This window comes from Spea bombifrons, chromosome 11 (assembly GCF_027358695.1).
Source record: "Spea bombifrons isolate aSpeBom1 chromosome 11, aSpeBom1.2.pri, whole genome shotgun sequence".
NCBI classification, from domain to species: Eukaryota; Metazoa; Chordata; class Amphibia; order Anura; family Pelobatidae; genus Spea; species Spea bombifrons.
In genome coordinates, this window is record NC_071097.1 from 13,784,938 (window position 1) to 13,806,426 (window position 21,489).

A 21,489-nucleotide genomic window follows, 5' to 3' on the forward strand; every position below is an offset into this window, starting at 1 on the left:
CTGCTTGCAGATTTCGCCAGCAGTAACAAGAAATACACACAGCGCCTGTTAGCCCACAACGGATAAACACATAATAAACCAGAGGGAACCACAATGTCTTTTTGGACAGTATTTTTTATCACTTCATGTTTTCTCCCTTTAGTTTCCTCCACATGAAAAATGATCGCGTAAGTCCCATTGCTTGCCAAGGGGACAATAAGCAGGCAATTGCTATAATATTACCAATAAAGTAAATTATGCCTCATTAGGTACAAACAGAGCATTCAAGTATGGTACATGCCAGCCCCACAAAATCTGCAGAGCTAAAGGAGGCGCAGGGTTTACAGCAAACACCAAAACAGTTTTTTATGGGTAATATTTGCACCACTCAAATGTGAAGTGATTTAAATTTTATTAAAATATGCAGAGGCCTTTGTCATATTATGTCTTGTGTGAAGATGCTCAATTGTAGAGGATAGAAACACAAGAAAGGAAAAATGCATACCTGATGAAGCATTTTACAGGTGCATCTTTATGTGTCCCAAATTAGTTTTTCTAGGAAATGTACTGTATATCAGTATAAGCACCTATACAGTAAAGGAACAGTAATAGTTTCCATCTCAAGGAGAGAACTTTACCTCTCGATCTAAAGGTTGTCTCAGCCAAACTACGCCAGTTTCACTTTCCACAGCAAAAAATCTTCTGGCCTCATCCCCAACAACTCCAAACACCAGTCTGTCCTCATCAAAGTCCCGGGCAAGTAGTTGTGTGACTGATGTGCCTGAAGAAAGATACAAAAAAATACATTATAAAATGACAATGTTCAAGAAGCTGTCTTGTATCATTAGTCTGCACAAATATTGTTCCTGATCACTTCAGGAGAGACCAACCATTAATGCTGCAACTTGAGCAGAAATGCAGGCGAAGATTACTACTGTGTAAGCAGATAATACAAAAATAGCATTTTTAGCCAAAGAAAGAAACCTCAGTCAAATAACACAATATTATGATGGTCAAAATAAATTTCCATACTAACCAAGGACAACAAAAAATATACAAAAATAGAGTAGCACAACCTAAAAGGCATACAAATTCAGATTCCCAGGCTGCTGCTAGAATAATAATGAGTAATAAATACACAAAACAAAGCAAGAATTCAGCACATTCCCGGTAAATAAATACCATTAAAAAATACTATCTATTATATAAGGCAGTGATGAATGTTTTTTGGGTCCGAGTGCCCAATTTTCTTCATCAAACCAAGTTGCAGACCTCAAAGTGCCGACACTACATATTAAACACGCAGATGATGTTTTTTCGGTACAAAATTACTATACACAACAGTGTGCATCAATTTGCCCATATAAATTATGTTTGTTTTTAAGCATATAAACATAAAATGTGGCAGCAGATAATAACTATTTGGTCCATCTATCCGCCCAAGCAGAGAAACACACGAAAAGAGGGTCTATTCATGAAAAGGATTTTATTAAATAACATTAGCATTTGCACTGAAATAATATCAGTGTATAATAAAAATAAATGGAGCCACTCACGCAATCATTAATTCTCTCAAATCATGTACACATATTTATGAATGCATTTTCAAAAATCATTCAAGCCATTCATCCACACATAACTTCACTCTCTCATTCAGACACACTTTATTCACACATTAATTCATTAATTCTCTCAGTCATTTACACAATTCATCCACACATTCATAATCTCACTCATTCACACAATTTACCCACTCATTAATTTATTCATTCTCTCACTCATTCACATAATTCACCCACACATTAAGTTATTCTCTCACTCATTATGTCAATATTTTTACTATCCCCCTTCTCACTATCTATCTAACCCTCCTTTGTAGTTCACTTACCCTGCTGAAGTCCTGCGGTTGTGGCGCGAGGCCTCTCCCAGCACCGCGACCAAGATAGAGGCCTCGCACTCCCACCACTGCAGTCAGAGCAGGACAAAGGCGGGTGGCAGCAGGGAGCGGAAGGGCGCTGAGTGGTTGCTGAACAGAAGGGCTCCGAGCGATTGCTGAAAACTTTTTCATGAGCTACCGCTTTGCGCCCCCTCTCTCCTCCTACACACCCCAAAGGCCGGCCCCGTCAGTGAGGAACCTGGCCGCGTGCCACAATGGAAGGCTTTGTGTGCCCGTTGCGCGTGCCATAGGTTCGCTATCGCGACATAAATATCGGCAATTCTATCACACTATTTGGCCACATGCAACGCTAATGTAAACAAAGCTTACTATATATATATATATATATATATATATATATATATATATAAATATATATATACACACAATTTTACACATAATATACACACAGGCATTTAATAAAAGTAAAATGCATTTATACAGGTGCCACATAATGTCTCTTGCATTTTTACTAATGCCAGTATCTGGCGTAAAATTCCGCATTTCCGGAACCACAACAAGGAATCAGAAGCATCCAGATTCTTACATGTCAGGGGCGGGCTGTTAAAAAACGCTGTGCGAGCATCGTCTCTTGTTCCACCCAGGACAAGCAGGAAACCAGTGGAGTCACGTGACTTTACGTCACATCACACGACTCCGCTCCGTTCCTGCTTTCCCAGGCGGCACAAGAGAAGAACACAGAGGGATGCAGCGGCTCCTGCAAAAGTCTGCGAGTGGCATCTGCAGTTCACATAAATCAATACTAAAGTGGGGGCTGGGCGGTGGGATAAATATACAATATACAATTTTCTAGGCCCAGAAATCAGCGAGCAGAAAAGTGAGGGTTTTGTGTTATTTAATCTATTTCAATCTGCATATTTTATTAAAAGGGATTAGTTGTGTTAAATTGTGGCTTCAAGAGTCCTGTGTATGATTACTTTTTTTTAGTGTACCGACGTACTCCCAATCCCATCACATTACATCAACATGAGTTAGAAAATCAGGAAAAGATGGGCATGGATGGTGGGCTGATTTGGTGGTGCAATGGGCCACTTGACTAGACTTGCCCCCCACGCCGTAGGCAGCCAGCCCTCCCCTGTTACATATTATGTGAACATGGCACTAAGGACAACAGAGAGGCAAATATCTTTAGTATTATGATATTAAGGTTTCAGCACCATGGACAGAGCTAGGAAAAACTTATTTGCAATATACATAAACCCAAGCTGTGAGCCTTTGTACTCAACCAGAATTCTAGCTCCTTAGTGCAAGAATGTAAGTATCCTTTATGATTAAGAGGGTGTTGCTCCCATAATCTATGACTACATTATAACATTAACTGCCAGATCCTTCCTTCTAATGATGGTTCCCTGGCACTATAGCCTTGAATGCTGATATTTATGTGTATGTATGTTTAAGAGAGCCACTTAAATTCAGAGTCAGAATACTGCATTATAATATCTGTTTGCTTCTTTACCTATGAATCTTAGATTATTTTTTAGAAGGTTAATTTAAAGACATTATGTAAATAAAATGATTAGTTGTAGGAAATTCTTATATTTTGCAAACTTAAAATAACTGGTTACTAACATGCCTCTAGATTTGTCTTGACAGTTTTCAAAAAATGATTGCAGGTTTTTTCTGATTGTCTTCTAAGCTTTCATTTCAGTCATCTTTCTTTTCCCTTGTGTAAGTGAAAATAACCTTTCTACCAAGGCATTAATTAAATGAATAACTACATTGTCATTGTCTAAAGGCGAGATATTTACAATTATCACCTTTGAATAACTTGCCTACTGTGAGGACCTGCTGACTTCTGGCACTAACAGATATCATGGTCAGCAACGGTGTTGGAATCCTGCCATAACCCCATCAATTTAATCTTCTGTATGCTTTAAGGCCAAACAATCAAGATTGCATTTTGTTGCTCAATATTCTTATACCTCTGACTTCTGATAAGTCCTTTTGTAAAGTGTCGGCTCCATGAGTACAAGTCATATCAATGGGAAAAAAACTGGGCCATCCTATCCTGGTTACTAATCAATAGAAATAATCAAGAAAAACACCTATTTTTGCATTGCTTGTTTAAAGTGTTCAACTGCAGAAATATGTGTGATTCTACTACAAAAAAGTGTTCTTTTCAATGTACCAACCAATGGAATGCTTTTGATCATTCTATTGGTTGCTTTAGTGATAACAACCACTTTTTAAACAATATATATAATATAAAAAATCCTCTTTCTGGATGCAAGTGTCATGTGGGGTGCTAAGATCCACCAAATTCATGTATTAGGCCAACAAGTTAAGATATAGTCCAGGATCAGACACTGTGAAACTATTCATAGTAATAAAAAGGCTATATTTTCTTCTGTTTAAGCAAGTATCATCATTAAGTCTTATCTTGAAGAAGTTTAACTTTCCTACATTTAAAGGGGCACACTGCCCATCATAAGCACTTTAATAGATACAGCTGCATGGTCTCTTTAAATGTACGAGGTGTTCAGCTGAACATATTTCCCTATACATTACATACTTACCTCCAGTCAGCTCCAATACTGACTCAGTGATCACATAAGTGGAATGTGCTCCCATTGATTTTAAAGGGAGCGCTTTCCCGCCACTTTTAATTATCATGCAGCCAATTGGTGGCAAGAATTATCGGACCAGAGAAGAGGATAGCTGCAGAGCTGCAGTTTATACCTCAGGTAAGTTGGTGTTTATTTTATTTCATTAGAATGCATAGTAAAGTATTTTATTATGCATTTGTCCCTTTGCATGCTAACAAGATGAGCCTCTGTGACTCTGTATCAGACCTATTTTTCCTCCTTAAGGTTTCCTGCAGACCAGTAAAGTGTACTGATTCCCCTAGATAATATTCATTTACCTTGCCTCTGCTATCCCCTTTTTTTCATCAATGCCATCATCATTTGTTCTCGTTCGGTTTGTGAACAGAGTTTGACCTCTAGAAAGTTTATTGTTTTTTTTGTTGTTTTCTGTTTCCCTTGGTATTTCTTTTCACAATGCAAAGTTGTTGTGTATTAGCACGTCTATGATCTCATAACCTGGAAGGACAAATGCAATTAGCCTCAGAGCTGCAGCCTTGTCAAGAACCTTTGCCTACCTCTTACACCTGCCTTTTCTTTACCAAGATTAGATCTGACCAGGAGCCTGTTGGGAATGGCTGGAGGAGTTTAAGATGAACCTTTTCAACAGGATTCCTGCAGCAATTAATTGTCCTGCTCTGTGTACTTTTACACATGTACACATTCTACAAAGGCATAGCCCAAAATTATTTACTATTAATATTTTATATAAGATATTCTTTTAGACACATATGAAATATCATAAACATAGGTTAATTTACCCTATGAGAAATCTGAATGCTATTCAGACATATTGCAAGATGCAAAAAACTGATTAGCTTTTAGCGTAAATAAATTCAAACTAGCCATACCACATGTTTTTTTTTAATTTTTAAATATCAGAAAATATGTTTACTTAGTATAAAGAGACGAGGCACGATGGATTCTGAAAAAGTGACAGGTTTGCTATAATAAATAATTGAAGTAAGTGATAAAACTGCATATGAAGATGAGTAGGAAGAGAGGGTTGTAATTATGTTATGACTCATCACTGTGTATATATATGACAAAACAGCAAAAACTGCTTCTATTGTTTGACCTAAACCCAGTTTAAACGTTAAGAGGACTGGATTAAGCATCATCTCCTTCTCAAAGATTTTCTAGGAACAGTACCCGCAATATGAAGGATCTTCACTGACTCTGTATTATGTATTACTTCCGAGACAACCAAAAGCCTACAACCCACTGTTCACATTGTAAGTGTTTTGCAGCCTTATGAACCTTTTTTTATGGATACATGTTCCCAGTTCTAAGTTGTTATTAAATGTGTGACCCCCTAAATAAATATCACCTCATTTTTTTATGTACAAGTGTGATGTATAGTCATTATTAGCATAAATATGATATAAACATGATCCCTTAAAAACATAAAGTCAACAAGATCCATTAGCATCCCTCTTGGGTCTCATCTGAAGGACAAGCAGTATGACCGAGTAGCTCTCCAGTTGTTGCGGCACTACAATTCCCACAATTCCCAGCACACTTTAAGCTACAAAGGATAAGGGTTACTATAGCTGGCTTAGAACTACCCAGGACATATGGCTTGTAAAATATATTAGACTCATTAGATCACAAACAATGGACTGACCAGATGGTCCGAATGGTTCTTATATGCCATCAAATTCTACCTGTATACCATAAACCTGTAGGCTTACCATGGTAGCTTGTTACATTTTGTGTCGGGAAATACATGTACATTCCCAGTAGGACCTGTACTGAATTAAATATATACCTGTTTTATTAATAGAAGGATTGGAATTGTATCTCTGCAGCATCTGGAACAGAGGTGGTTACCGGTCTATGCCAGGTAGTGCTGGTAGAAATCCTAAATGAACAAACTTTTATGTGTGTGTACTATATAAATGCTGGCAGCAGGGGTGTCTTAAAGTCCACCATTAATTAAGTTTCTAAATTGTATTCAGCATAACAGAGGGATTCCATGAAATTCTCCAAAAAGAAATTGTAAAGTAGTTGACCTGTACAAATCTGAAATGAGATACATTGTGTTTAAACATAATCCCGTATTTGCTCTCTGAAAAAAAAACCCTAGTCTTATATTGGAGGTCATCTTATAATCGGACCTCAAATAGAGGTCTGACTATAAGAGGCCAGATCCTGGATCCTCCTCTCTGGCAACCTCTGCTGCTGCCAGCACTTCCTCTGGGGCTTCTATGACGGAGCGCTGGCATGACTTGGCCTTCTGGTGCTCCACCATAGAAGCCCCAACGGAAGTGCTGACAGAAGCAATGCTGCCTCACTGGCTGCCCCCACTAGACACCAGGGAGTCTGAAGCACGGAGGACAAGTCTGGGGATGCATTGGTAAGTCTGGGGAAGGGCAGAGTGGCATATAGGGGGGTATAAGTCACTTCTTGGGGGCAGAGTGGCATATAGGGGGTATAAGGCATATCTGGGGGCAGAGTGGCATATGGGGGGTATAAGGCATATCTGGGGGCAGAGTGGCATATAAGGGGGTATAAGGCATACCTGGGGGGGGCAGAGTGGCAAGCCTGGGGGCAGATGTGCATAACTGGGGGCAGGTTGGCAAATAAAAAGAAATAAAAACAAAAGGTGCATTTTTCTCAATCATAGCTATGAAAAAATCATAAATATGAAAAAAGAGCTTACATGTGAATTAATATTTACCAGTAAAACTTTTTTCCTCTAGTATCGTCAGGCTTTTTTTTCCCTACATTAATATTCAAATTTTGGGGGGGTCGTCTTATAATCAACTGGCTCTGAAAATGTTACTGGATACAGCATTTCTCACAATAAGAAAGTAATTCTGAACTAACTATATATGTGACCAGACTGACCAGATCCTAGTATGCTGAAAATATATATATCTGACTAGCTAGGTGTGCTATATCATAAATCACTATCTATACTTAGAAGTACCCAATGGGGAAGAGAGATCAGATGCTTCCACATCATACTACCAGTGTTGACATGAACCCACCTTCCCACAATGCATTAAAAAGGATCACAAGGGCACCATCAAAAAAGGGAATTCAACAACAACTATATTATTCTTCACACTGTCTGACACCCTCTTGGTCAAATCTTTAACTTCATGGAGTGTCTTGAGTCACATGATACCCACAATAGGCAACTTTCCTAGCAATACTGGGCCAAAAGTATTTCCCGCCATTTTGCTTTTGTTGCCAAGGTGTTAAACATTAATGGCAAATTTACACTAATTTAAATTGTAGCAGAGTGTCATTTCTTCAGTGTTGTCACATGAAAAGATATTATAAAATATATACAAAAATGTTAGGGGTGTACTCAATTTTGTGAGATACTGTATATATTATGCCTTCTAAGAGAATACATGCTAGTTTGCTCAGTAAAACCGTAAACAAGTAAAGTGACCAATTAACAGATTGCCACCTTATGGAAACGTTTAAGTCACTAAGAAAATTCTAACTAAAACATGGCTCTTCAGCAACCGAAATGCATTTACCATATTTTAAAAATGTTTTTTGAGCCAGCATATTGCACTATAAATGTACGTTCATAGAGTATGTTATGGCAGTTTTTCCCCTCATTTAAATAGATATCGTGCTGTTTTATGTGCGCTTACATTTCCTGGAAAACACAATGTTGAAAAACTGCTTTGTCCAAGGTACATTGGCTATATCCCGATACGTTTCATTGCTTGTCAAGCATTGAAGGTTTTAGGTTATCACCTAGGTAAATCACTTAATAACAACAGAGCTTGAACACTGTATATGATTTTGTGAGTACATTATTTCTATTATATGCTGCTAATTTTAACGTTTAACCATATAGTTTAGTAGATATGACCTTGTCTGTCCTATCATTTATATTAAAAAGACCATATATATCTCTGTGACCTTTTTTTGAGGCAATCCGGCCCTAACCTGAATACGATGAAAGAAGCAGTGGCAACAAAAAAAAATCCTAAGGAAGAAAGAAAAATACTTATGAATACCTCATGAAATCATGGCTGATCAAAAACACACTAATTTTCGGTATAAAGTTTCTCCAATAATTTTAAAGGTTACGTCTCCATTTCTTTCCCAGATTTCATGAAAAATGTTGATGTTAAGACAAAATAATCTTTTGTACTTCACTCATTTCCTTTCTGCATTGCCTCTAACCATCATAATTATCTACAATGATCGCAGTACAATTATTTGTATCCAAAAAAATTAATACGTTACACTTCAAATGATGTCATATTCATCTATCAAAAGATTTATGAGACTTCTGCTCCTTTTTAATGAGATTTATGCAAATGAATATTATAACGACGACAATATGGTATACATTGCATAAGATAAGAAGAATTCCACATATGTAATCGATGTTATCTCCTCATAACTATATATATATAGTATATATAGTATCACAACCTCATGCTGACGAGTCCCATTAAGGACGAAACAGCTGTCCATGACTGGTGATCTGGCTATTGCACCTCTTCCCGAGTTTTGTCTAAAGGCTGTCTTGTAGAGCGGGCAATTACTTTCAAGGGATCCATGTATAAAGTGGATATAGAGGCAAAGGTGATAATTGTTAACCTTATTTACATGCGCCTACCCAGAATCCCCTGCGGTTGTGGCAGCACCATGAGATTTCTGAGGGAAAAACAAGCCTTCTGGCGCGTCTGGTGTCTGTAGATGAGTGCTTAATAATGCTTCTACTACCCTATATACATATATACATATTTCTACTGTTTATCGAGGACAAACTAAAAATAGTTATTCGTTATTAGAAAAGCCTTTTCTTTTTTCATTGGAGACAAACTAAAAGATACTAAATACTTAAATTATCCAGCTGATTATTTTTGGCATGCCAACATTTTTTGTGGAGATGCGCAATCTGCATATGCAGAAAATGTCTCCCTTTACCTTGCAGCTGGCTTGGTATACATGAGCAGCACCTGCCAATCGAGGTCACTTAGATGTTTGCATGGAAAACAAGGACATTTCTAGCTGTGCTAACATAATTGCAAAAGGGTTTTCTAATAATCGATTACTGTTTTAAACTTTAACTTGGATTAGCTAACACGACGTGCCACTGGAACACAATAGTGATGGTTGCTGATAAAGGGCCTTTGTATGACTGTGAAGATATGCCATTAAAAATCAGCTGTTCTCAGCTACAATAGTCATTTAGAACATTAACAATCTCTACACTGTATTTCTGATTCATTTGATGTTATTTTAATGGACAAAATCTGCTTTTCTTTCAAAAACAAGGATATTTGTTGGCAAACCTTTGAAAGGTAGTGTATATCTCTAAAGACCATGGCATGGACTCATTACACAGTCAAAAACGTGTTCACTAGCAGTCAATAAACACCATACTGTCTGGATAAACTGAAAATAGGAATTTGGGAGGAGTAAATACACTGTATCCGCATATATAAAATATATACATGTTATTTCCAGGTTATCCTATCTAAGGTACATCATGTGCCCACAAGCTAAATCTGTGTCCTACCAACAGGAACTGAACGTTGGAAGTTATCTTCTAGTTTATAGAGCATCACTCTTTAAGAAGCGGAAGTATAATCTCCCCTCTGTTCCCTAAATTACTAACTTAATATCAAGTTTCATATTGAAAAAGGAACATGAGAACTCTGGTCTTTCTGCAGAATCATGTACAACTAACTTTATCAGATTCTTAAGTTTTGCAATTATTGAGGTGCACACATTTACCAGTCGAGACACAAAGGTCTGATAAGGATTCTTGTGTGATTGTACAATTAATGGGCCATGGCTGCCTAATGAGGTAAAGCAAGGCTTACAACAAATATAGGACAATTTGGGAAACAGAAAAAGGCTGTTAAGCAAGTGAAAATGCCCCATTAATACATATGCACAACGGTCTAACATAATATATCTGCAAAATACAATGTTAACCTTTAAATTAATTAGTCTTTGAGTTTTGTTTTGTTACAGAATTTACACATTTTAAGAGATAAAATGATTAGCATAAAGAAAACCAATAAGGAAAAACTTGCAAGAGTTTCCTGGCAGCCGAGAGTTGTAAAATAACCTTACTTTAGTCTAGAATCAAAGTAAACATATTATAAAATTAATCCTGGGTTGCAAGTATTTATATATATGATATCTGGAAAGGAGAGTATTATGGGTATACTTAAAAGACTTAACATAATAATATCAACATTTGTCTTCTTTATAAAAACCATGTTACTGTATATCTATAGATTCACATCAAGTGAACAAAATATTAAGTTCAAAGTGTATATTGTGTTCACGTAAATAGTCTAACATATTTTATTTTCATAAATACAAGTTGTCCGTTGACATAAAATGATCTTTCCCCAGTCATATAATTATTACCTAAACATAATGCTAAATAGGATTTTTCTCAGACATTACAATCAAAACTACCTATAAAGCAGCTGCAGTATATTATGACCTCATAGGAATTGTGTTCACTTTTTCCAAATCTCCCCTAATGCCAGAAGCTTGATACAAAATATTACCCCTGTATGCTATTCCTACCCAAAACTCTAAATATCCCTTTTACTAAAAAGAATTATTTATGTAGTCTTTCTGTTGGTATTATTTTGAGTTTTGTTTCATGACACCAGACATAATAAGCCACTGTACATATATCCTGTTGTGGTGCCCATGTGCAAAATATGCTTTATCTTTACTGGTCCATTTACTAAGACTGTCTTGGGCTTTAGACTACCATGTTACCTCTATATTTTAAGCTTGTTTGAGCAGGGCCCTCCTTACCTGTTGTTTCTGTAAGTCAAATTGTTATGTTATATACTATTTGTTATGTCCTGTTTACACATTGTACTGTGCTGCGGAATATAAAAAATATATAAAATAATAAATAATAATAATAATACCAATGGTCCCTAGATACATGGGCAGAAAACACCACAATGAGCCTCTTGAAGAGCCATATTTCACTATTAAGTCCTTCATCCCTATGCACACTAACTAATAATGAAAGCTGACTATCACAGATGGTACTTACCTTGGTATATTGCGAGAGGACCCAAATAATGCTTTGTCGGCAGTCCTGTACCAAGCAGCAACAGTGTCTGGGTCCTTTCTGCCTGCTCAAATGGGACAGCTTTCTACCTGTGTGTTTAGGCAAGTCATTTTAAAATGCAACGAAACCTACTTTGGCACACAGTGTTTTGGTTACATAAACCACTGTCACCTGGTCCAGGTGTTCACTTGTGTCAGTGCAAGCACTAAAACTTAGTATTACTCTGCTGTGAACCTCTTGTACCCCAGTTGAACTCTCTTCTGTATGAGGACCTCAGACACCATCCATCTAAATCTAAGGCTAATAAACTCAATTTACTCGCATGGATGGACAAGGAACCCAGCTGGGGTTTAGATAACAATGAAATGAATGAGCAGTGTGACCACCACAGCGCCCAGTCCATAAATCATTTAAATAACTGCGGCTTGAACTAAATAGTACATAACGGACATATTTAATTTACACTCACCTTTCCCCATTTAAAACCCCCTTGTTCTACTTTAAAAGCTAATCAGTATATAAAATGGTTTCTTAAGTATTATGACATCACTACCTCCTGATGACTCCACTTTTACCAGTGCCAACCACTGGCCACCAGGGTTGGCTTAAAATGAATAAACTATGAGAGTCTAGCAGTGGGAGATACCCAGTATGTAAGCTAGCATTTCCAGGAGCTTTCCAAGAAGGAGGCTAGGGTATAATGAAGCGGTAAAATTTCATACTGAAACCCTACTGAATTCCTGGAGATTTAAGGAGACACAAGTGCATAAGGCTTTTAATAAAATGTGTAACTACATCACTAAGCATCCAGCATAAAGTTGCTAGGAAAATGGCTAATTAGTATTTAATTATCATTAGCAGCTGGCTGCTGTGTTAATTTAGAGACTTGGAGCTGCATCCTTTAGCTTACTCCACAAACGGTTGAGTTTGTAGCAAGGTACAGATCTAATGAGGACCATATTTGGAACAGATAAGTAATGCATGTTTGACTTTCCAAGCTACAGCAAACATGGATTCATTTAAAATGTTAACGAGATAGAAACCACAAACATGTTATTGCCAAGAAAACGTTGGGCTTTTTTAATGCATATTCTTTACACTACACCAGGAAAGACTAGGCTGGCCCTGCGTGATGTAAATTCAATGTATAAGGAGACTAAACAAATCTCACTGATTTAACAGCAGTAGCTGAGGTTGGCCCTTGATAACACAAAATAAAGTCAAAGAGTTGAAACCAAACTCTCCTGCAAACTCCTCTATAAGCTCTCTTTTTTAGTGAATACATTTCATTGAGCTTTTTATCTCACTGTAATTTATTGCTGCTTAGTAAATAAACACCACATTTAAGAGAAAGAAAAAAACATCATTGTGCTATGTCAATTATATAGTACCATATCTTACCGATTGCAGGATTTAGGGTTTCCCCGCAGGGGGTTGTCCCCAAACGGGAGGCAGGTAAGTTTAGGCTTATCCATCATTTGTCGTATCAGAAAGGGGGTTCAGTTAATTATTAACCCACATGGTGTTTTGTGTGTTTATTTGTGGGGTTATTGGGCATTGTATAGCCCAGAAGTCGAGGCTACATCTGTCACGATGCCCACGGGGTCAGCAAAGAACAGTGGGGGCCCTGAGAGGGCTGCAGAGCAGGGCTAGACGACGGGGTCAGGTAAAGTTCAAAAGGGGAGGGGGAGGTAGGGGGTTATTTAAGGCTGTTAGAAAAGTGCTGTTTTTTTATGTCAGTGTGTTTGTCCCACCCTCTCTCCCTTTTATTATTATGCTTCTTTGCTGTTATATTTATTGTATATGATGTTATGTTTATTTTGCTATGTTTTCTCTAATTTTTCCGTTATAGGCACTTTGTCACAGCTGGTTGGCGGTAGCTTGCCAGGTTGCTGGGGGTTGGTATCTGGTGTTACAGCTATTGGTGGTAAAGTGTTGGTGGGAGGTTCCTGGCTGGGCGTGGTTGCTGAAACTGAGTGTGTGGGTGGGGCATCACAGTATGCCCTCCCATAGGTGTCATCCATGGTTTGGCCCCAGTGGTCCCTGGCAAGCTTTGGGGTGGTACAGTTTATGGGGTTTTTGGCATGGCAAAGAATGGAAGTCGAGGCTACACTTGTCATTAGTATGCACATTCCATGTTAATTAATGTCTGTTCGAATTTTAAGAATTTAATTGATTTTAAGGAAGATCTCTTTTTTCCTAGTAAACTCAAAAAACTTTGAACCTTCTACCAAGATTGTGTCAGGTTAACAACCCAGATTCTTTTAGGAACCTGACAAGTGTTTCAGTTGAATGATATTATTGTTTCTTAACCAAGCTAGAAATCAATAGTATGCATTAGACCTTAATGACCATGGGACATGATTGAGTAAGCAGGGAACGCTAGTGACATCCCAAAATTTGGTAACATGTTAACTGTTGGCTTCCACCTACAAATATAAAGAAAAAAATCCTTACCTTGGAACCTTTGAAAATATATGTTTTGCATTGATGAACAACAGGACACAATATTCAAATTATCTTAATGTGTTCTGTCACTAATAAACTGTTGTCTCTTGTAAACCTCCTAAGACAATCATTCCCTGGTGTCATTTAATCAAACAAAAATAAATAGCTTATTCTTTTTTTGGAATGAATATTTAGTTTCCCATGATCTTGATTGGCTAACTGGCCCCTCCTTTAGCATAGGAAAACAGCACTGTCAGGTAGAAAATAGGTACCATGTCACGTCTGGTTATCTGCCTCCCTGCCACAACTGCCCGCTAAATTGCTTGTTGATAAATTAGGCTATTTAAGAACGAGTGATGCTGGCATTACAGTTATTAATGAAGTTGGAGTACAAAGACATTAAAAAGTAGCCTGGCTGTTAGATTTGTGTGTGAGTAATGTTCAGTTCATTTTAGGACTTAGAAATAGGCTCTAGAACAAGAAGAGGAAATACAGAACAACAAGAAACATAGTCAAGGTTAAATGGATAATCACAAAGAACCTTAAAAATTATTCCTTCTTTTGTGTTATATTTAATTGAACGCAATTTAGAATGCCTGCTTGAACTCCCACACTGAATTAAACTTTTTTTTAATTTTTGCTGGAAAAGAATTTCACCTTTCACTCTCTCTATCATGCTTAAGTCTCTGACTCGCTAATTTCTAACTATGCCCTTTTGTTTTATATTTCTAATTCAATTTATTATACTCGCATGTGCTTTACCCTCTTGATTTATTGAAATGTTTATATTATATGCACTTATCCTGTCTTTTGTCCAGTCTGCATATGTTGAGATTATTTAGGTCCTTCCTAAAAAAAATGTTATTCTTTAAACAGTGAGTCATTTGGTAGCCCTTTCTGTACTCATCACAGGACACCATTATAATGTTTATTAATGGTATTAGGTTCAGATATTTTTTCTTGCACATTATCCATCAACTATGCAATTTCCTTACTGCTCATTAATATTCTCATTTTATTTAATGATTGTAAAAAGTCACTTAAAATATAATTGTTTCTAGTACGGTATCTTGCATTAACTTATAATTCATTAATACAATTTCTCTTTTGGGACTGGCTTGGTTAATTTTGCCTGCATCTTTATTTGGCACCCTTAAACATGTTGCAGGAGCAAATAAGACTGGCTACATGTTTTGCCACACATGTTGAAATGTAGAAACAGAAAAACAACAGACAGAAACAAAATCACATTCACTGGAAAAAGTGCATCTGTTGCACTGATAGATGAGAATTTAACCCCAGGTAAAACCAGACGGGCAAAGGTTTAGCTCAGAGTCAGACAGATGTTAGGAGATGAGGAAGAAATCAATGAACGGCATGTTTGCTGCTCCCCGGTGGCCTATTCAGAGTAGTTTTACTGATGCTGTTACAAGCTCTCCCCAATGCTAGTGTTCAATAGAATTCACATAAAAGGACTTTGGTGTGATGTAGTGAGAAGGTTTAACAATCAACCTCAGGCTTAGCCAGACTGAGACAGAAGAGGGAAATCAAGATGTTATTTCTGATAAAGACAGCCAGGCATGGTTGAGATATGAATCCAAAAAATTAGGACAACAGTTGTTTAGTTTTAGCTTAGTATGGATTGCACAGAAGATGATAATTCCATTTTAGGCACGAGGCAGAATTAAGGGGGAAATATCAGCAAAGCTAAATCATCAGTTCTTGCTTTTCCAGCAAAAAATACAGAATTATAAAATAATGAGAGAATCAGAAGTGAAAAGGGCTATCTTTCCTTTTTCCACTGAGTGTGTTTTTTAAGCTATGTGTAGCGTCCTTTGGGCATTGGCTTCATGATAGATATTTATTTTCAACTCAATTATGTATCTTGCTTTCTGGAACATCTCAAATAAGTGACCCAACACAGCACCCAATAAGATGTCAATCAAGGTCTTTAAACCTTTGGTAGATTTTTTGTCGCATTAATATGCTTACATTTCACAGATTAAATTCAAACACTGTAACTCTGGGATGAACAAAGTGTGAGCTGAGCCAAAATACTTCCCTAACTCCAAAGTCAATACGGAATCATTAATTTTAAACAGTAAATATTAGTTTTATGCATTTGGATTTGTACACATTTGCAGAATTTTGGTGAATTCAGCAATTCATACTAAGCCCCCGAAAACGAGGTCAAACCCTTCCCCACGTATCAGACAAAAACAAAGCAAAATAAAGCTCATGATTTTCATCCAAACTTCATGGGTCTACATTCACTCCCACTCTGACTCCCACTTTCATTCACTCTCTCACGCTCTCTGCATGTGTACCTACCTACAGTTCTGCATCTTCTTCTTCTCTTCTCTCTTCACTCTTCAATCCTTAATCTGCTATCTTCTTTTTTGTCTGCATCTCCACTGACATAACCCCGCAGCAAATTGAGGCAGCAAAAATGATGGCAAAATGATGGCGCTTGCGGTGTCGTCCTCTCCCACGATTGGAGGATTGGGGGATGTCACTGCAGAGCCACCATTTTGGTGGAAGTTGCTGCTGGGCTATGTCTGCAGAGATGCAGACGAAGAAAGAAGATAGCAGAGAGAAGAAAAGTGAGAAGATAGAAGATGAAGATGCGGAAGAGGAAGTGGTCAGCAGAAGCAGAAATTGTTAGTTGAGAAGGTAGGGAAACATTTAGAGAGCGTGAAAGAGAGGGTGAATGAGAGAAAGTGAGTTAGAGTGAATGTGGTTAACGGGCATTGATTTCATTCTCAAATTAAAAATGGCCCCAAATGGGCCAAAAGCGAACCAAAAAATGTGTCTGAAACATCCTTGGTCAATTGGTCTGTTCATTGGCTACCAACTTTGACCATTGTATAAAACAATGTAAAAGCTACTACCTAGCACTGTGACTTCCAGTTTACTGCTATAAGGACAATATTGTGTGATTTAAGATAAAATCCAATGTGAAGAATACTGCTTTGTGTTTTGGTTAATCAATAGCCACTGCACAAAAGGACATACAACTGAGTGGGATTTGGACAGACAGTGAGCAAGGACCAAAACCAAGGCCATATTTGTCAACTCTCTGTACTGTACTGTATCTAAAAATAATATATTTCACAATGTAGCTATACATTTAAAATGTACCAAGCAGGATTAACTACTTATATGCTAAAGAAAATGATTACCTGGCAGGTTTTTAAAGGATCATAAATATGGTAATTAGCTTGGATTCTGCCTTAATCATATTCATGAACTCATTAGGGCTGAATATATATATTCAAAAAAAGAGACACTAGGGGGCGCTTGTGTATACCGGTTTGGGATAATGAAAAATAAAAGCAAAAAGAGAAAAACACTAATTGCGTAATATTGTATGTGAAAGATGACACTATGTGTCCAAGTAATGCACTCACACTTTGTGTGGATTTTCAGGCTTCAAAAAAACATCCAGTCCTCCGGGTGAATATACGGTGTAAATATGTAAAGGAAGCAGAAGATACGTGGAAAAACACAATGGTGCAGTATCTAACAGTCGTGTAAACCCGCAAGCGTAGACAGACACTTACACTTACTGCAAGGGTATCACACCCCTTAGATGTTTTGTTCCCGGTGTTTCTCCTCCGTGATGTTTAGCCTTTCTCTGTATTCCCCGGATCTATGCTGGTGCTTTGTATTTGAAATGGAAGTATATCCACACTAGACTTCCATTAAAACAAATTTATTTATAGGCTATAAGCCAAAATAAAAATATATAAAAGGTAAAAGGTAACCAATATCCACACAGGGATATTCTTTAAAATACATAAATAAATGAAAAAGTTCAAATAAAAGAGCTCTAAAAAGTCTTTAAATTCCTCAACGCGTTTCGTCCATAAGACTTCATCAGGAGTGTTCATCTTTCGCTATGTGCTTGTCTTTTTAAATGTTCCCGGGCGTCCTCATGGTATGTCGGCGTCTGACGTCAATCCGTTCGGCGTCATCGGCGTTTCGTCCATCCTCCGTGCGTGCCTTGTAAATCGGACGTCTAGGAAGAGATCTGGAGCCTCGCACATCACAGTGTCCTAAGTGTTATACCGGAAATGTGGGCAGAGACAGGACAGCGGTTATGTCCACGAAGGTAAGTGTCTTTTTTCCTCCCTCTCCCCCCCCTAAGAGTGTGGGTCATACACTGCAGTAGAGACATCTCTGCGATGTCCATGCACAAAAGTTCAGAAATGTATTAATCCCTATCATTCTTTTTTTCTTTCCATAGGTACCCAGTCAAATTTCGAGGATCGTATCTTGATACTAGGGATGTCGGGAGGTAAAATTATGAATAAAGACAGAAGGAGTACAAAAGGATGTAATATAAATATGTCCTACATATTATTGTAAAAAGGTGTATGGTGCTGTGCATATGAATATCAGTACAATCGATCCTGGGGAAAAAAATGTAAAACATATAGTGCATCGTGTTAATAGTATTTATTATGTATATAGTGTGTGGTGTGTGGTGTGATAATTGTAATAAATATGTTATATGTATAATGTGTTGATTGTAATATGAATTGAAATGTTTATTCTTATCATGTGAAGAAAATTAATCATTTTGGTTGTTTATTATATAAAGGTGTTTATTTCATCATGTGAGAAATGTAACATGTTTAGCTAAATTATATGATGTGGTGATTATGATGATATAAATTGATGTCAGATGTGTTTGATATGTGGAAAAAAAAAAAAAAAAAAAAAAAAAAAAAAAAAAAAAAAAAAAAAAAAAAAAATAAATGAATTTATAATTAAAAGGTTTTAAAAGTGAATGGTGTTAATTAAATATGTCATGAATGAAAGGTTATAATGAAAATATTGTGAAAGACTTGAATAAAAAGTTAATAAAAAGTGAAATATAAAAAGGGGACCTGTGTACGTGTGAAATGACTAGTTACATGTATGTCAAAATATCTAGTTCCATGTTCAAACCTCCCTTCTTGAAGGTTTTTAATTTAAAAATCCACTCAGTTTCCCGTCTTGATAAGTTGTCAATAGTACTGCCCCCTCTCCAGTTAGGGGGGACCCAATCTATCCCAATGATTTTTAAGGTCTCTATAGAAAATTTGGGGCACATGTTACAATGTCGAGGGACACTATGTTTAATATCCTTATTTTTTATATTTCCAAGATGTTCTAGAATACGTTCTTTCATAGGCCTTATTGTTCTCCCTACATACTGTAATCCGCACCCACACTCTAGTAAGTACACTACATTCTTGGTTACACAATTTATAAAATGCTTAATAGTATATATTTGACCAGTGGATGTGCCTATGAACTGATTTGTTTTTCTGGGGAGTGATGTACACATTTTACAATGCCCGCATTTATGAAACCCATTTGGTTTTTTGCCTATAAACATATTGGGATTTTGAGCCATTATTTGTTTTGGAAGGACACTAGGGGCCAATGTTGTTTTCAGTGATCCTGTCTTTTTAAAGATTATTTGTGGTTTCTCTGGTAATGTTTTACCTAAAATTTCGTCGCTTTTCAATATATGCCAATGTTTGTTAATGATTTGCTTGATTTTATTGGCTTGGGTGTTATATTGTGTGAGAAACGAAAAACTAAAATCTCTCCCCTTTGGTGTATCAGCGGATTTGTTTTTATTTCCCAGTAGTCTCCCTCTGTCTATTTTCTCTACCTCACGGAGACTGCTTTCCAATTTGTCTTCTGGGTAATTTTTCTCTAGAAATTTTTGTTTAATCTCCTTAGCTTTTTGTTCAAACTCCTCCCTTTTTGTACAATTTCTTTTTACTCTCAAGAGTTGGCCCTTTGGAATATTGTTTAGCCATTGGGGGTGATGGCAACTGTTATAGTTAATATACCCATTTCTATCAGTGGGTTTACTGTAATTTCTGGAACATATTTGGTTATCATCCGCGTACAGTTCCACATCTAAAAATTCAATTTGCTGTTCCTGTATATTTGAGGTGAATTTCAAGTTGAAATTATTATTATTAGTATATTTTATGAATTCATTTAGATTCTCTTTTGGTCCCTTCCAAATGATAAGGATATCATCGATATATCTTTTCCAGAGCACCAGGTTTGCACCGAATGGGTTGTTATTCCATATATATTGATGTTCCCATTCTGCTACAAATAAGTTAGCGTAGCTAGGTGCAAACCTGGTGCCCATCGCAGTTCCACATAGTTGGAGGAAGAATTCGTCCTCAAACCAAAAATAATTATGTTTCAGTATATAGTTGATACATTTCAAAATGAAAGATTTTTGTAATGGGTTCATCTCTAAGTCTCTAGATAAAGTACTGTTTATTGCTTCTAGACCCTGTTCATGGTCTATTATTGTGTATAGGGAAGAGACGTCCATTGTGGCCCAAAGATATCCTGAGGACCATGTGATTTTTTCTAATATATTTAAAAGGTGAGTAGTGTCCTTAAGATATGCCGGAATTTTAGGAACATATTTTTGGAGAAAATGATCTACATACTCCGATGTATTACATGTAACTGAATCAATCCCACTGATAATGGGTCTCCCCGGTGGCTCCTTAAGATCTTTATGAATTTTTGGAAGGAAATAGAAGACAGGAAGTTTGGGGTGTTCTTTTTTTAAATAATTGAACTCCTTTTTATTTAGGATGCCCTGTTCAAGGCCTTCCTCCAAGATATTATACAGAATAACGCTAAAATCCTTTGTAGGGTTCTTCCCTAATTTTTTATAAGTGATAGTGTCATCCAGAATCCTTCTTGATTCCTTGATATAATAATGACGGTCCATTATTACTGTAGCTCCCCCTTTGTCGGCCTGTTTGATCACTATGTCATGCTTTTCTTTCAATACTTTCAAAGCCTCTTGTTCTTTTTTATTTAAATTATATGATTTGGTTTTTTGGCCCAACTTTTCTAGGTCTCTTAATATTAGGTCTGTGAATACTTCTATGTGTTGACTCTTTTCATTCTGTGGAAAAAATTTTGATTTCGGTTTAAGATCTGTGTGTGAGAACTGTTCTACTATGATTTCTCTATTGGTGTCTAGTCTTTCTGGTCTACAAAAAAACCTTTTAACAGTTAATTTTCTCAGGAATTTTTGGGCATCTAGGAACAAGTGGAATTGGTTCGGGCCTTTTGCTGGTGCGAATTTTAAACCCTTACTTAAAAGACTTATTTCATTTTGTGTTAAGATTGCAGATGAAATGTTGATAATGCCTTCTTTTTCTGGATTTAATACCTGTTCCTCTGATAACCCCTTTCCTCCCCCTCTCTGACCTCTTGTTCTTTTGTATACTTTCTTTTTTTCCACGGGCTCTGTTCTAAGGGTATGTACCTGTTTCTTAATTCTATCGCTTCTCTCCTTGGTGGTGTTTCCTTTCTTTTTGTACCACCCTTTCGGGATGGCTCCCTGTCTAAAAAAGCCTGCTCCCGTTCCAACTCCGTGTCTGTGTTATCTATATCATTCATCCCATTTTGTTCCCTAGGTGAGT

General features: G+C 36.9%; 1 protein-coding gene across 1 annotated transcript in view; it reads right to left on the minus strand.

Moving 5' to 3' along the window:
* The window catches only part of CDH23 (cadherin related 23), a 357,384-nt gene that overhangs the window by 279,548 nt on the left and 56,347 nt on the right, over positions 1–21,489 (minus strand). Inside the window, exon 3 of the mRNA XM_053451249.1 lies at positions 618–760. Coding sequence (XP_053307224.1) covers positions 618–760 — 143 coding nt within the window. The remainder of the gene's footprint in view (positions 1–617; positions 761–21,489) is intronic.